General features: G+C 43.9%; 1 protein-coding gene across 1 annotated transcript in view; it reads left to right on the top strand.

Annotated features, from left to right (window-relative positions):
* Positions 1-18,115, top strand: part of MYO5B (myosin VB) — a 395,508-nt gene that overhangs the window by 295,151 nt on the left and 82,242 nt on the right. Inside the window, exons 18-20 of the mRNA XM_034774043.1 lie at positions 1,675-1,886; positions 7,886-8,042; positions 9,776-10,015. Coding sequence (XP_034629934.1) covers positions 1,675-1,886; positions 7,886-8,042; positions 9,776-10,015 — 609 coding nt within the window. The remainder of the gene's footprint in view (positions 1-1,674; positions 1,887-7,885; positions 8,043-9,775; positions 10,016-18,115) is intronic.

Raw genomic sequence — 18,115 nt, 5'->3', positions numbered from 1 at the left:
TGAGCCGGGACTGAAGCTTTGGAAACCATCATTAAAGCGCAGAAGCTATTGACACTGATAATATCTCAGCTCACCTTCCCTTCCTCCCCATTTGCCTGTTGTAGCTGAAAATGCTGATGTGTCCCTGGCACTCAGGAGTGTCTTCCAAAGTCAAACCATCTCAGAACGAATAATGAGACTAAATGAGACATGGCATGAGATCTGTTGATTGCATTCAAGCTGAAAAAGCCTTTTTTCTGCAATTGAATTCCACAGCTCGTTCGTGGACAGTAAATGATAGTGAGTTACTATCCCCACAAAACCCATTCCTTTTCCTTCTTTTTGACAATTGGAATAAAATCCTAGAGTCCCAGCTTCACACACGGCGTACAGCATGAGGAATCCCGGTCAAGAGATGGAGTGGCCGAAGGGCCTATCTCTCACTGCACAGAGACCCCCAAAGCGAGTCACCAATCACCTTTTCATACAAATGATAAAGAGAAAATGCAACATGATATGTCTGCTGCATGGGAAATTCTTAATGGTCACATACTGTGAGAAGAGTCTAGGCACTGAGATTTCTTTTCCAATTATTAGTTTGTTCTGTCCTTTTTAAAAAAAAAAAATTAACAAGCTCTAGCTGAGGGAGGTTCAGTTTGTCATTACTCAGGCTCCTTGGGAACTATTTGAGTTCATTTTTAAATTTAAGGATATTTTCCAATGATTTTTTTTCTCCATGATTAAATTTTTATTTCTGAGGCCTTTTTTGTTGCTGAGGCCTCTGACAGGTTGGCTCGTTGTTTTCTTGGGGCCCCAGTCCTGCAAAGACTCAGCTTTATTCACTGACACGTCCTGTTGATGTCAGTGGGTAAAGTTAAAGCACATGCAGGATCGCAGCTTTGATTTTTTTTTTTCTAAAGAGATGATCTAAAGTTGCAAAATGCAGCTTTTGAATCCAGATTTTGAACATGCGTTCAGTCTGTCGGTTTGGCTTAGCCTCTTTGTAAGGAATGGGGCCACTTTTAGAGTGTTGGCACAGATCTGGGTTCAGATTTTGACACTCCTCTCATTTCCCACACACAGTTTGGGAGTCTTTGGCTCAGAAATTTTGGTTCTAGCTCATCTCTTAAGTTTCGTCACAATGAAGGAGAACAAGCTTTTGTTTTTCACCCTATCAGAGAGGATAACATGCCAAGAAAGTGTTTGCATATTCATTGACTAGAATGGAAATACAGAAACTGGAAACAGAAAGGTCCACGGTCCAGCAATGCCAATGCCCTACCTCGTGCGATTGTGATATGACATGACGAATGCCCCTTGATCTGAAAACACCATCTGTGTTCCAGAACAAGGTGACAAGCCTTCATGGTCCCTGCTATTGCCTAGTTAGGACAAATCCCGGTAAATTGCAAAACTCCCATTGACTTCGGTGGGACTGGGATTTGGTCCTTAACTCTTGTCAGCTGTTAGTGCAAATATGTGAAAATCGGGATTGTTGGGTTAAAAGAGTGAGTCTTGGCTTTATATGCTGAAACTGGTGCTGTGGGATAAAGTTTGTTTAAGCCAGTTGAACGGATATGGGAATTGAACTGGTAAATTTTATTCACTCTTGCCATCCCTACAATGCTGAGCAAATGCATAGACTCCTCAGGAAAATGTTTGTCTTAACTCAGTTTCCCTTATGCTTTTGAAAAGGATCCTGACAAGTTCCAGTTTGGACGTACCAAGATCTTTTTCCGTGCAGGCCAGGTGGCATATCTGGAGAAACTGCGGGCAGATAAATTCAGAGCTGCTACTATCATGATACAGAAGACAGTGCGGGGCTGGCTGCAGAGGGTGAAGTACAGAAGGATGAGAAATGCTGCAATAACAATCCAGAGGTATACACGAGGACACCTAGCTCGCAGGTAAGCGTTATCTCTAGAGAATGACTAGCTGGGAACTATAGAGTGGAGAATAGTTCCAGCTCTCTTGTTAGAACTACTCAATCATCTGATACCCCTTGTGTTATGAAACCTGGGTACATTCATAGATTCCAAGGTCAGAAGAGACCATTGTGATCATCTAGTCTGACCTCCTGCATAACACAAGCCATAGAACTTACCCAAAATAATTCCTAGAGCAGATCTTGATATCACAAGTACATGACCTGCCTTATCTTCAGAAGCACTAAGCACCTGCAGTTGCCATTGACTTTATAGGGAGTTGAAGATGTCCTGCACCTCTGAAAATAAAGCCCATTCTATGTGTATGTAGACCATGGACAATGTGGTGTAACTGTAAGAATAAGGGCATGGGAGTCAGAATCCCTTGGTTCTGTCCCCAACTCTACCTGTGATTTTTGGGAAGGTCACTTAAATTCTTTTAGCCCTTGTTAGAGGGTTTATTCCTTCACCCTCTTACTTCCCTGGTCCTTCTCGCATGAACAGAGAGCAACAATACCCGAAGTCTGAAGGTGCAAACAATTCGATGTTTATTGGGATGAACTTCCAGCAAGCAATGATTCCAATTTCCTTCCTCAGTGTCCCCTTCCCAGCTCTGATGTCACAGAGCCTTGCCTGTGTCCCTGTTCCCATTCCCTGCCTTAACAAAGCATGATTCCAATTCCCCACCCCCTTACTTCTTGATTGACTGCAGACTATATAGTAAAACTTGAGTTTTGCTTAACTATACCTTAACCAATCATTTTACTGAAATTTAAGTAACCAATCCTAACATATTGTAACACGATTATCTAACCAATTATATCCCACCACCTTAATTGGTTTACACCCAGCAAAATCACGGAACCAGACACAGATTATACAGACAATCAATAAGGAAGTGGGGACTGCAGTGATAGAACAACAAAGAAATGAGGATTTCACACCCCAGCTATTGATAAGTGAGTTCTTGCCAGACAGGATGCTATCAAACTAAATCTTCTAGACTCTTCCCTTTCTCTGTCACATTCCAAACTAGTCACATTGAACTAAGGCAATCTGGGGCTGTTAGAAAGATGATCTGATCGGTCACTTCCAGAGAAAGGGAAGAGTGACCGATCAGATCATCTTTCTAACAGCCCCAGATTGCCTTAGTTCAATGTGACTAGTTTGGAATGTGACAGAGAAAGGGAAGAGTCTAGAAGATTTAGTTTGATAGCATCCTGTCTGGCAAGAACTCACTTATCAATAGCTGGGGTGTGAAATCCTCATTTCTTTGTTGTTCTATCACTGCAGTCCCCACTTCCTTATTGATTGTCTGTATAATCTGTGTCTGGTTCCGTGATTTTGCTGGGTGTAAACCAATTAAGGTGGTGGGATATAATTGGTTAGATAATCGTGTTACAATATGTTAGGATTGGTTACTTAAATTTCAGTAAAATGATTGGTTAAGGTATAGTTAAGCAAAACTCAAGTTTNTTTTCACTATATATATATAATATATATATGTGTGTGTGTATAGTGAAAACGTGTGTGTGTGTGATACACACACACACACACACACACACATATAATGTGTAATATATATATATAGTGAAAACATGACTTGAAATGTCACCTGGTAGAGCTCATGGTGGAGAAGATTCAAGGATTAGAGATGCAGCTGGAGACAATGGTGGAATTCAGGCAGGAATTTGAAGGTGTAATGCAGGAGAGGAGGTGATAGACAACCCAAGTTTTGCGGACACCTGCCAAACAAAAGGACCTGGAGGGTGGACTGCCAAAAGAGAAGGATAATCCATGGAAGAATGTGGCTATGGGGACAGGTCAGAGGAGGACACCAGCTATTGGTGGTAAAATTGGGTTGATTAACAGATTTGCTGCACTGGGGAATGAGGAGGAGAAACAGGCAGAAGGTGAGGAAGAAAAGAAGCAATGCCAATCCCCGCAGAAGAGATAGAGATAGCCACGGACTGAAGCCTAAGGAAGAATGGGAATATGATATGAGGGGGCTGTGACGGAGAACATAAAACAGAGTCATACAAGCACCAGGGAGAGACAGGCTCATGTGAGCGAGGACTAAACACTCCAAAGAATTGACAGGCATGTCACCAGACCAGATTCAGAAAACAGAAGTGTGTGCTCTGTGCCAGGAGCAAGGGCATGAGATATGGATGTGAGGCTAAAGAGGATTCTGATGTGAGGGAGGAAAAATCCACTAATGGTGCTACATGTCAGGATGAATGACACTGCTGGATTCCCACTGGAATGAATTGGAATGCTCAGCTGGGTAAGGCACTTAAAGAAATGGAAGCTCACGTGATTTATAGAGGAGTAATTCCGGTCCCTAGAGAATGGTGGTGAAGGCATGGCAAGATAATGAAGATCAACAGATGGCTCAAGGATTGGTGCTCTGTGGAAGGCTTTGGGATGATCGACCATTGGGAGGCATTTACAGAAAGAAGACTCTTATCAACTGATGGGCTCCACTTGACTACCTAGGATATTAACCTTCTGAGATCAAGCCTGGCCCAATTGATAAGAAGGGCTTTAAACTGGGAGATGAGAGGAGAAGTTTGAGAGACTTGTGAAATCACCACTTCAGTGATACCGGCTTCAGTATTCAGGAGCAGGAAAATCCCCTAAATGAAGATATAATAAGGGATAATGGAACACCACAAGCTAGAAAACCTGGTGAGGTCCAAGGGAAACAACTGAGTTGCTTGCACACGAATGCAAGGAGCCTGAGCAATAAAATGGAGGAACTGTAACTACAGGTACAGGAAGTCAAATCAGGGATTACAGAAACAAGATGGAGTAGCCCTCATGACTGGAATACAGGTATTGAAGAGTTTGTCTGTTTAGAGGAGAGAGAAGAATAAAAACTTGGAATTTCTTCAAATGAGCTATACAAAAATGATTTGAAATTTGCATCCTAAGTAAGGGGAAGAAACTTGTAGGGAAAGGCTCCCAACCCAGCTGGATGAATAACCACCTTGAAAAGGTTAAGAGTTAGCAATTTGTTCTAAAACCTTGCATACTGCTGAGGTCAGAATAACAGGTTTGTAATTGCCTGGATCACCTTTCCCACCCCCCTTTCTTAACTATAGATACAATGTTAGCTATTCTCCAGTCGTATTGTCCTACCCGTGAATAGATTTATTAAAAATCCTTGCTACGGGACTAGCAATCTCAGGTGCCAGAGTGGGTTTTTGATCCTTTGTTGTCTGCCTTCAACCCCATTTACGATTTCTCTCAATGGAATTCAGTCTGTTAGCTGAAAGGTTGCTGAGCAGTAATCTATTCCTTGGCTCTGAGTTAATGTTTTCCATTCAGAGGTACTGCAAAATAAGCTGCAGCCCAATTAACCCTGTTTGTACTTCGGTGACACAAGATGCTGTCTATTGAGCTAAGCGTCCTCTTCAGGCATCCTATCTTTTAAACACGGCCTGTCCTTTTCTCCTGATTTACTGAGTGGATGTTGATTTTTATCAGTTAATTTGGATGGCTGAGGTTGAGGAATCTCTGTCCCTTCAGAGGTGACACACTGATTTCCTATAAATCACGCTATATTGCGGATGTATATTTAGAGTTGTCATAACTGAATTTGATTCATTCTGTTTGCAGTTATGAAATGTAACAACCTCATGGAAAATGCGGTGATGAGCAGAGCCAGGGAGTGGGGTGATTTTATTTATAACAGTCACAGATGTCTCACGTAGTGGCCACAACTCCTGTCCAGTTAGTACTTCATTATTATTACAGTAGTGCACACAGGACCTAATCAGGGCTGTACGGTGCCAGGTATTGTACAAACACATAGACGTGGCCCCTGCCCCGAGGACCTTACAGTCTACTTAAAGCTGAGGCATAACAAGTGAGGATGACAAATAGGAGGGGAGGGAAGGAAGAGAACACGGGTAGCAGTAATTAATCTCACCCAATTACGTCAATTCACGTTGTGCAACATTTGACAGTTACACACATTTTTAAATATGATTTATTTGCCTCCCACCCTCTTGTTCCTTTTTGCATAGATCAGTTCAACCCCATCCCTCTGCCTACCTATATAGGGGCTGCTGGGGACATGTTGTTTCTAAGATCTTTGCCCTGTGATGGGGAATCAGGGAAGACTGGCTAGCCCTTTCCCTCAGCAGTGGCTGGAACTTGCTGGGAAGACCCAGCCTGAAAACCCTTAATGCCCAGGCGTGTGCTGCCATAATGCAAACTGCCTGGCATTGTTAGGAGTTGAAATAAAGGGGCACCTACAGTGTTGGGGCTACATTTCCTTCGTATCAGCTGATGAGGAAACACAGACCTTCCAAGTGAATGGCATATCTTAGGAATATGCCTTCATAAGGCAAGCTTTGCGCAAACAGTGCACAGTGGAAGAGGATTATAGACCTAGCGCAGCCAAGCACAACCCAAGTAGGAGGTTGTATGGTACATTTCTCCTGACAATTCCACACGAAAGTGAAGATTCTTTGAGATCTCATTGAGACCCTGTGTATCAAGCAGTCATGACCTCTAGAGCTGGGGTGGCGGGACAGCGGGAAGAGGGAGAGAGGAATCTTATACTTGGTGTTCCATATTTATGTTCTATCCTGATTGACCTTACCTCAACCCTCTGCTTCCTTTGAGATGACCTTGCTGTGACATCCATCTCTTCGTGCTGGGTGCATAGAGAATGGTGTTGCTGGATAAACAGCCTTTTTCCTCTCAGGGCCGCCCAGAGGATTCAGGGGGCCTGGGGCAAAGCAATTTCGGGGGCCCTTTCCATAAAAAAAAATTGCAATACTATAGAATACTATATTCTCGTGGGGGCCCCTGCAGGGGCCGGGGCCTGGGGTAAATTGCCCCACTTCCCTCCCCCCCGCCCCCCGCCCCAGGCAGCCCTGTTTGCTCTTGCCTCCCCTCCCTGGTTGTTAAGAGGTTCCAGTTCTGTGGGATGCAGTGAGGCATTGTGTATCTGTAAGAAGGAATGCAAGGGCCCATACAAAGAGCCTTTTTTAAATTTAATGTTAATAAAAAGTTTAACACAACTTGTAAAACCAAAGCAAATATAAGTGTGATGTTTCATGCTGAGGGCAATGAATACATCATAAAATCAGTGAAACAAGCTAACCATCAAACTAAACTGTGGTTTTATGGATGTTTATTAAGAGATTTAACAATAAATTGGTCATACATTTTCCCCATATAGTCTCAGAATGGCAGCAGCACACAAGGGTACTAATCACTTCCCAAATTATCCACTGTGCATGAATCGCTTGGAGTCCTGCTCATGAATGTTGCCAAACCAGTGCGCATTGCTTTAAATGTCAAATCAATTTGCTGTTGTTTTGCTCAATGTACTTGTAACCAGTGAACACGCTGTACTACTCTTGTTTTTGGTAGTAGAGGACTGGAATAACGAACCTTGATGATGATGATGATGGCTTAGAGTTTTGAGGATTTAAGACAGGGAAAAAAGAAACCAAGAGAGAGAGTGAGATGGAAAAAATAAACTTTTTTTAAAGAGAAGTACTAAAAGCAGTTCCAAATGTTACATTTGCTGTTAGTGTTTCAAATATCCCCAGATACAGCGAGCTTTTAATGGATGGATGCACATCACCATAATTTAATAGGAGAGATGGCATCAGCTTCGTTTCCTGAGTTTACTGCTGTTTTTCTCTCTCAAATAGTGTCAAACAACTCATCAACAAAGGATTGTTTGCTAATGCAGCTTACTACCAGCTATGGCAAAAATGTTGTGTATAGATATGGGTGACGTGGTGGAACTGAATTAGTATTACCATTAAAACAATGACGAGTCCAGTGGCACCTTAAAGACTAACAGATTTATTTGGGCATAAGCTTTCATGGGTAAAACCCCCCACTTCTTCAGATGCACCAGACTTCTCGTTGTTTTTGTGGATACAGACTAACATGGCTACCCCTCTGATACTTATTACCATTAACCTCTTCTTCCTTGCACTTCACAGACTGGCAGACCACCTAAGGAAAACCAGAGCTGCCATCATTTTCCAGAAACAATACCGAATGTTGAGGATCCTTCGTGCTTTCCAGAAGATCCGCAACGCCAGTATCACTATTCAGGCCTTCGCTCGGGGCATGTTTGTCAGGAAAATTTACCACAAGGTACTACTACTTCACAAAATGTCACTGCATTAGGGAGAGATGCCTTTACATTTATCTACCGAGAGTTCAGTCCAGTCGTGTATTTATTGAAGACGCTTTGATCTTTTCCCCAAATTGTGAGGTTTTGTATTTCGGGAGTTCCCAAGTATTAACTGCAAATATTGCAGCACTAAAGCTGTGCGAGCAGAAATGATTAGGCAGCAGCGCCTCAAAGGACTAGCTTAATGAAGTTATTCACACAAACAGATGCGTACGGGCAGAGTGGAAATCAGGAAATGTCATCTGACGTAATACATCCAGTGAAAATCTTACCTGAGGAAAAATGTACATGTCTGAGCCATGCTACTGTCTGTTAAAGTCAAGCATAAATGAAAGTTGGCTAGTTGCTTTCACATTTACTGCTATTGCCTATTTAATTAATGATCTCCATTAATTTTAATGCAGTAACAGATGCCAAGTGAAAGGAAATAAGTGATGCTGATGATCATAATAAATGACACAGGAAAGGACTGCCAGGCTCAGGAGACGGGTAATGGCATAGGGAACTCTCCACATCAAAGTCATCAGCTGAGATCCAGCTCCACTTGGTAGTCACCAAAAGTGATTACTATCAGATGGCTGTTTAGTGGATTTAGTCCAGTTTCCAAAGGGCAGACACCCATGTGACAAAAAGCATCACTACAATTGATAATAATTAAGGTCACTTGTACCCTCGCTGAACTAGCCACTTGGAAGATCGCTGCAGGCCCCAGCTGATTCCCATTGGACTGGGGAGTGGGAGGACTCACACTGTCATTGCTCACACAATACCTGTTTTGTAGATAGGGCTGCTGTTCTACCACTGTTCAGAAATGCTATTCTTTTTAACTATCCACTATTCAAGAGAACTCATCAAGTATTAGAGTTGGGTGGAAACCAAGCCTCTGGATTCACACACCCTCAAGCTTTAGGGAAGTTTAGATAGAGAGCTGGGTCCAAATGCAAACTTTACAGCTGATGTGTGGCTTCATATATTGTCACATCTGGCAGAGTGGGTTAGTGTACTCCCCTATTGCCCTCAGAAGATCTTAGCGTAAAATTTCATTAGATCGCTAAGTGAATTTAGTGGGTCTCCTGTTTATTCCTTGGGAACAGCCATCCCCATCTCTACAGCAGCCTGTATTCATGAAAGTGCCAAGACCAAAAATTATAGAGTGCTGTAAGTGAAGACTAAGAAGCATCGGAAGAGCTGTGTGGAGATACTTGCATAGCACCTCCTTAGTTCCTTGTCGTTCCATGGACTCCTGTGTGACTTTGGGAAAGTTGCTTAGCCTCTCAGTTCCTCATCTGTAAAATGGTGGTAATAGCATCTTCCTACCTCACAGGGTGTTGTGAGGGTAAATACATCAATATTTGTGAGGTGCTCTGATAGTATAGTGATAGTGGCCATACAGGTACTGAAGATAGATGGAAAATATAAAAAAGGGGGGAAGCCCCCCCTAAAATAATAGCAATTAGATGATCATTCATCTGTTCCTGCAACTGTTTTATTAGAATAATGTAAAGATGCGGGGATGTTACTTCAATTCCTTTCGGGGCAGAGGAGAAATGTGAGGGGAACAAACAGGGCAGTGCTGTGCAGTAAATTCAATTGGGCCATTGTTACTAACCAATAGCAGCTTTGTTTTATGCTCCAGATTGTCTTGTTTCTGCATGTTTCTCCTGATTGTCTTTTGTGTCTGCATGTTTTCTAGATCCTTTTGGAGCACAAAGCTACCATCATCCAGAAACGTGCCCGGGCCTGGCTGGCGCGTAAGCAATTCCTCCGCTTTAAGTATGCAGCTGTGGTCATCCAATGCTACTTCAGGCGCATGAAGGCCAGGCAAGAGCTGAAGAAACTGAAGATTGAAGCACGGTCTGCACAGCACTTGAAGAAACTCAATATCGGCATGGAGAACAAGGTGGTTCAGCTTCAGAGGAAGATAGATGATCAGGTGAGCCCCAGAGTACGGTCTATTGGAACAACTTTGGTTCTGTTTCTGTCTTGCGTGTATCACGCAGGCAGAATTTGGGAAGTGGATAAATGAGTGGCTGACTAGACTTTATGTAACAAGTATTGTTCCAGAGTGGTTTACGTGGGGCTATATCTTCAGCACACCCGAGAATTGCAGCTACTGCAGAATGTGGCTACCATTTGTTCAATGCGACTTCCCATAAGTAGCTTGCACTAGCTGCCAGTTGATGTATAGGTGAAGTTTAAGCTGTTGATTTTTTAAATACTGTGTTGTCTTCTGCATGGGCCCTGCCTACCTTAGAGACTGCCACTCTCTGAATGATTTCAGGGTGGCTGCCAGCACTTGAGCTAGCTGCTGCCAGGGCATTCTCAATGAAAGGTCCTCGCCTCTGGAACATAAGAACGGCCATATTGGCTCAGACCAATGGTCCATCTAGCCCAATATCCTGTCTTCCGCCAGTGGCCAGTGCCAGATGCATCAGAGGGAATGAACAAAACAAGCAAACAGTGAGTGATCCATCCCCTGATGTTCTCTCCCAGTTTCTGGCAATCAAGTGACTAGGGACATGGGGTTGCATCCCTCACCGTCTTGGCTAATAGCTATTGTTGGACCTATCCTCCATGAACTCACTTCCTGCCCTCGGTCTGCCAAAGCCAGGACATGCTGCCAAGTCTGTTTGGTGGAGTTTTTTGTTTGTTTCCCCATCCCTCTCTGATCTGGAGGGAAGGTACTGAGGTACAGTGGCTATGGGATTTTGAATTCAGTGGCTGAGGAAGTGTTTTATTGGCATTGCGCCTTTTAAACTTCCTTGTTTAATTCTTTTGTTAATATTTTTACACGTGCCAAGAGATTACTGATTATGCTTTTAAGAAATCTAAATAAATACAGCAGAATACTTGGTAAATGCGTAAGAATCATGGGAGTTAATGTTCTTGCTTAAGTTCTAGAGATAGGGTGACCAGACGTCCCGATAAAATTAGGACCGTCCCGATATCTAGGTGTTTGTCCCGTATCTGGACTGATGCTTGGTCGGGATGCAATTTGTCCCGATATTTCGCAGTACTCCTTTTATTTATTTATTTATTATTATTATTTTGTGCTCCGCCGGCAGCACTCCGCTTTTTTTTTTTTGCTCTGCCAATGACACCCCCCACCCCATGTGTCCTGATATTTTCTTCCTCTCATCTGGTCACCCTATGTAGAGATTTCCTGCACGCACATGATTAATGTGAAACATATTTCACTGATCAATCGAAAGCACAAGAACAGGAAAAGCTTGTTTCACTGCATTCGTTTACCAAAACTAATCTAGCTGTCATCATGTGTCATAGCTTTTGCTAGCTGAAAAAATGGAAAGATGATGAAATCACATTCTGGAACACAGTTTGACCAGATGTCACATAGATAGTAGCTAACATTTCTCCTTTGAGGAGCATCCCTGTGGGTTCTCCTCTTCCCTGCGCCTTTGACTGGAGAATTTCAGCAGCAGTGTTCCTCTGTGTCACGCATGTCTCCCTGTCGCACGCCATTATTGGCGCCTATCTAGCGCACGTGACCAGACCCCCCTCAATTCCTTCTCAACCATCCTTGGCCTGAGACGGAGCTCCCAGCAATGATTAAAATCAATAGCTAGCTTAGGATTATAACAGTCTTTTAGTATTCCCGAAGCTGGCAGGCTCAGAGTTGAGAGGCAAACAGAAGCCTACCTCCTCTGCCACAGCACCGACAGAGCTGCCTAAAGATGCGGCACCGGTGCAGTCTCCACAGGCTATGGCGCCACCTTCCGGTCCCATAGCACAGAGAGCTCGTGTGTCGGCACTGACGCCTGCATGCACAACAACATTGTCGGCACCAACCACCTCGGCACTGAAACCACTGGCACCGCACCATTTCCTGCACCAGAAAGACTTACTGATCTCAGCGACGCCAGAATCACCACTCTTGGATACCAATGTATCTCTGGTACGCATAGTCCCGTGTCGACCCACCACACCTTCACCACTCCTCTCCCATCCAAACTACTTCAGCATAGGCTCACCTGTACAGCCTAAGTCTTACCACAGGGTTGACACCCAGACCAGGTAATGGCCACCCATAGATGCCATCACCTATGCCATTCCCCATGCAGTGGCCCTACTGGGACCCCTGGAGGGCATACAGGAAACAATATGCCTGGCCCCCAAACTTCTACAGGGAGAAGATTAAATTTCCCTCACCACCTTCACTGGCTACACCATCAGAACCTCTGGAGTAAAGCTTTGAGGAACAGGAGGCAGTCCTGGAGCAGGAAATGACACCATCGGCCAACATTTCCTCCTCTTCTTCAGATGAGGCAAAAATGCTATGACCATCCACAACTTCTGATGATTTCAAACATTTCCAGGAGCTCTTCAAAAGAATTGCTGATTCCCTGTAGATCCTTGTAGAGAAGGTCCCAGGGTCCCAACACAAATTACTGGACATTCTCCAAACTTCATCTTCGTCAGAAATAGTTCTGATAAACGAACACTTATGGAGCTGGCAAAAAACATATGGCAGACAACAATACCACCCACTTGCAAAGAGAGTGGATAAAAAGTATTGCATTCCCTCAAAGGATGGACTTTTTATTTTCTCACCCCGCACTGAACTCTTTAGTTGTTGACATTGTCAATCAACGAGGCAGACAAGACCAATCCACCCCATATGACAAAGCGTGGAAACAATTAGAACTTTTTGGCCTCAAGACCTACTCATCAGCCGCTCTTCAATTTCAGATTGCAAATTACGGTGCACTGATGCCGAAATACAGCCATACAAACTATTCAAAACTCACAGACTTTATTGATTACATACCAGAAGACAAAAGAGACCAATGTAAAGCCATCATCTCCAAGGGCCATCTCCTAGCCAGAAATGCCTTATAGGCATCTCTAGATGCAGCAGACGTGGTGGCACACTCCATGGCACACCACCATAGTTTGCATTGAGCTTCGTGGCTCCACCTGTCTGGTTTTCCAAGAGAGGTACAATCCACTATGGAAGACCTCCCTTTTGATGGCCAGAAGCTTTTTGCAACAAAGACTGACGAGTCCCTCCACACCCTGAAGGACTCTTGGGGAACCCTTTGTACCCAGGGGATATACACACCTGCAACAAGAAAAAAACAGGGTAAATACTATCCCTCCCAGCAGACAAGGTCTGCCCCGTATGCCCAACAACAGAAGGAATACGACACACAAAGCCACAGATCGAGACCTCCAAGGCATTGACCACCTGCGCCTCAGTCATTGGCATCGCAGCAACCCTCTGCAAAACAGCAATTTTGAGGGTTTGGTCGAGGGCCCAAACGACCTCCCACTTCCTCAGTGCTGACACCATCATTGATCATCCCCCATTTCAGACACTGTTTGACCCCTTTCTGCTCAGCATGGAAATCCATCACCCTGGGTTCTAGAAATAATGCACACAGGCTGTTCAATACCTTTCATCTCTATCCCTTCTTCTCACCCTTCCTCCCCATCCCTCTTCAGAGACCTCTCTCACAAACATCTTCTACAGCAAGAGATAAACCACCTCCTACATCTGTGCTCTCTGGAACAGGTGCCATCACAACACAGAGGGAAGGGTTTTTATTCCCACTACTATTTAACCCAGAAAAAGAACAGGGGATAGAGATCTATTTTAGACCTCAGAAAACTCAACAAATTTGTAAAGGTCTGGCGGTTCAGGATGGTCACACTAACAACAATAATACCAGCACTGAAACAGTGGAACTGGTTCTCGGCCCTCGACCTCCAAGGCACCTGTTTTCATGTAACCATACATCCCACTCACAGGAGGTTTCTCTGATTTACTCTGAGGACAGAACGTTGTCAGTACAAAGTTCTACCTTGCAGCATCTCAACAGCACCATGGGTGTTTTCCAAAATTCTTGTGGTAGTGGCAGCACACCTCCGCAAGCAACGGGTAATAATATTTCCCTATCTGGACGTTTGCCTACTAAAGGCACTTACCTGGGCACATGCCCTGGACGTTACTCACAGGAGTGTTGCCCTCTTTTCACATCTGGGATTACAACTAAATATACCAAAATCAACACTGACACCCGTGCAGAAACTGGACTTCATTGGGGCCCATCTCAGTGCTCTGGAGGCCAAAGTGTCACAGCCAACAAACAGACTTGTAATTATAGTCAATCTGATCTCCACAGTACTGAGCAGCCGACAGATATCAGCACAGACCGGCCTCCAACTATTAGGTCATAGAACGGCAACCACATTTATGGTATGACACGCAGGATTTCTCATGCACTGCATTCAGGACTGGCTAAGAACCATCTGCGTTCCATAAAGACACTCTGAACAAGCGCCTCACCATGCCACTCAAAGTCAAAGACTCTACACTGATGGACCCAACCCCACAACATGTGTGTGGGAGTCCCTTTCACACAGACTCCACCTTAAATGATTCTCACAACAGACGCCTCCTTGATAGGCTGGGGGGGGGGGCTCACCTACAGCACCACACAATTCAGGGCAGATGGTCTTCTTCTGAGACACTGTTGCACATAAACCACCTGGAACTGCACACAGTTTGCAGCGCATGCTTGCGCTTCCTACTCTTGATCAGAATTGAGACCATAAGGGTAATGATGGACAACATTGCCTGAGTGTTTTATATAAACCGACAGGAAGGGGCAAGATCACACTCACTATGCACTGAAGCCATCAAACTGTGGAATTGGTGTGTCCAGCACAATGTCAATATATTAGCCTCGTATCTCCCAAGATGTTAAAACACCACAACAAATACATTAAGCAGAGAATTCTCCCAGGGAATGAGTGGGAACTAAACATGCAGAGCATATTCCGACATTGAGGTCCCATCAATAGACCTCTTCACGACATCTCAGAATTACAAATGCCTGCAATTCTGCTCGAGAGCAGGATTGGGCTCCTGATCCATGGGGGATGTCTTTTTCATCAAATGGGATGGGCCACTATGATATGCGTTTCCCGCTATCCCCCTTCTATCGAGGGTGCTTTCACAAAATAAGGACCAGCAAGGCTAAAGTCCTCTTGATATCCCCCACATGGCCCAGACAAACTTGGTACTTGTATCTGTTGAGAATGGCAGTATGTACGCCACATACTCTTCTCCTTCTACCTAACCTTCTATCGCAGGATGCCGGACAGGTTTACCACCCGAACCTGGAGAGGCTTCACCTAAGAGCATGGCACCTACATGGTTCCATCACGAAGAACTGACCTGCTCGGAACAGGTGAAGGACATATTATTAAACTGCCGTAGGACAACCACATGTAATACTTACCTGCATAAATAGAAGAGATTCAACATCTGGTGCCAAAACAAACAAGCCCAGGCTATTACCGCTCCCTTACCAATGATATTAAAATACATATTGGAACTTAAAAAATCTGGCTTATCGCTTAGCTTCATTAGAGTATATCTCGTGTCTATTGCCTCTTTTCACCGCAAGGTGGATGGGATAATTCTATTTGCCCATACTGTAACTAAACGGTTTCTCAAGAATATCAGAAACGTCTAACCTGAAATTTGAGTACTTACCCACCTTGGGACTTGAACTTGGTTCTCTGCTGCCTCACCAGAGCCCTATTGGAACCATTAGCAACATGCTCTCTGACACACCTATCAAAGAAGGTGGCTGTCTTGACAAGTGGGAGAGCTAGGGGCTCTTCTGGCACACCCCATACACCCAACTTTTTCAAGGGTCAAGGTCACGCTAAGCCCTCATCCTAAATTTTTACTCAAAGTACCTTCTTCTTTTCACTTGAACCAACCAATCCATCTTCCCTCGTTCTTCCCTAAACTCCATGGGAGCAAATGGGACTCAATATTACACACTCTGGATGTCAGACGCACACTAGTGTTCTACCTTGAAGGAACTACACCCTTCAGAAAGTCACTAAGGCTTTTCATTTCAACTTTGGACTGATCTAAAGGTTCCACTAGCTCCAAAACAGACTCTGGGTGCATTCAATTTATTGAGTGCATTCAGCTTTGTTACCAACAGAAGGAGTTACAACCCCCAGCAGGGATCCAAACCCACTCCACCAGATCCTTATCAACCTCAGTAGCCTTTTTAAACAAGCACCGATCATAGACCTATGCAAAGCAGCTACCTGGGTATCTGCACATGTTCACAGAGCACTATGCAATAGACCAGGCTCAAGATTGGACACCCTGTTAGGACTTACTGTATTGTCATCAATTACTCATGCAACTCTGAAGCTCCTTCCATCCATTGAAGGGCACCGCTCAACAATCACCTGGAATGGAGCACCCACAGAGACATTCCTCAAAGAAGGAGAGGGTTACTCCCCCTGTGCAGTAACAGGTTCTTCGGGATGGGTGTCTATGTGGGTGCTCCACTACCTGCCCTCCTCCCCTCTACTTCGGAGTTCAATATACGGACTCTACTGTAGAGAAGGAACTGAGAGGGGGTCTGGTCACGTGCACTAGATAGGGACCGACAACGGCACAAGACTGGGAGAGTGCATGTGCGATCCAGATGAGAACTGCTGCTGAAATTCTCTGAACAAAAGCGTAGGGACACACATTCATCTGAAGTGGAGCATCCACAGGGACGCCCATCTCAAAGAATCTCAGTTACTGCAGAGGGTGAGTAACCCTCTCTTCTGAAAAACACGCCGTGTTGATTGAGGTAAAAAGTAAAACCAGGCAATTTCAAACCACATGCTTGAAAATCCAGAATAGCTAGAATTGAAACATATACTTCAGACATAAATTTGGAAAAAGTGTTTTTCTTAAGCTTCCTGCTTTAACAAATATCTGGAATGCAGAATAACTGCTACATTCCATTGGACCGAACCATATTTTAGACTTGATTTTAACAAATAGGAAGGAACTCATTGAGAATTTGAAAGTAGAAGGTAGCTTGGGTGAAAGTGATCATGAAATCATAGAGTTTGCAATTCTAAGGAAGGGTAGAAGGGAGTACAGCAAAATAGAGACAGTGGATTTCAGGAAGGCGGATTTTTGGTAAGTTCAGAGAGCTGATAGGTAAGGTCCCATGGAAATCAAGACTGAGGGGAAAAACAACTGAGGAGAGTTGGCAGTTTTTCAAAGGGACACTATTAAGAGCCCAAAAGCAAGCTATTCCACTGGTTAGAAAAGATAGAAAATGTGGCAAAAGACTACCTTGGCTTAACCACGAGATCTTGCATGATCTAAAAAATAAAAAGGAGTCATATAAAAAATAGAAACTAGGAAAGATTACAAAGGATGAATATAGGCAAACAACACAGGAATGCAGGGGCAAGATTAGAAAGACAAAGGCACAAAATGAGCTCAAACTAGCTACAGGAATAAAGGGAAACAAGAAGACTTTTTATCAATACATTAGAAGCAAGAGGAAGACCAAAGACAGGGTAGGCCCACTGCTCAGTGAAGAGGGAGAAACAGTAACAGGAAACTTGGAAATGGCAGAGATGCTTAATGACTTCTTTGTTTCGGTCTTCACCGAGAAGTCTGAAGGAGTGCCTAACGTAGTGAATGCTAATGGGAAGGGGGTAGGTTTAGCAGATAAAATAAAAAAAGAACAAGTTAAAAATCACTTAGAAAAGTTAGATGCCTGCAAGTCACCAGGGCCTGATGAAATGCATCCTAGAATACTCAAGGAGCTAATAGAGGAGGTATCTGAGCCTCTAGCTATTATCTTTGGAAAATCATGGGAGACGGGAGAGATTCCAGAAGACTGGAAAAGGGCAAATATAGTGCCCATCTATAAAAAGGGAAATAAAAACAACCCAGGAAACTACAGACCAATTAGTTTAACTTCTGTGCCAGGGAAGATAATGGAGCAAGTAATTAAGGAAATAATCTGCAAACACTTGGAAGGTGGTAAGGTGATAGGGAATAGCCAGCATGGATTTGTAAAGAACAAATCATGTCAAACCAATCTGATAGCTTTCTTTGATAGGATAACGAGCCTTGTGGATAAGGGAGAAGCTGTGGATGTGGTATACCTAGACTTTAGTAAGGCATTTGATATGGTCTCGCATGATATTCTTATCGATAAAGTAGGCAAATACA

This window comes from Trachemys scripta, chromosome 6 (assembly GCF_013100865.1).
Source record: "Trachemys scripta elegans isolate TJP31775 chromosome 6, CAS_Tse_1.0, whole genome shotgun sequence".
In the NCBI taxonomy this organism is placed as follows: Eukaryota; Metazoa; Chordata; order Testudines; family Emydidae; genus Trachemys; species Trachemys scripta.
Note: the sequence above shows the minus strand (reverse complement) of the source record. Positions and strands in the feature narration are given on the sequence as shown.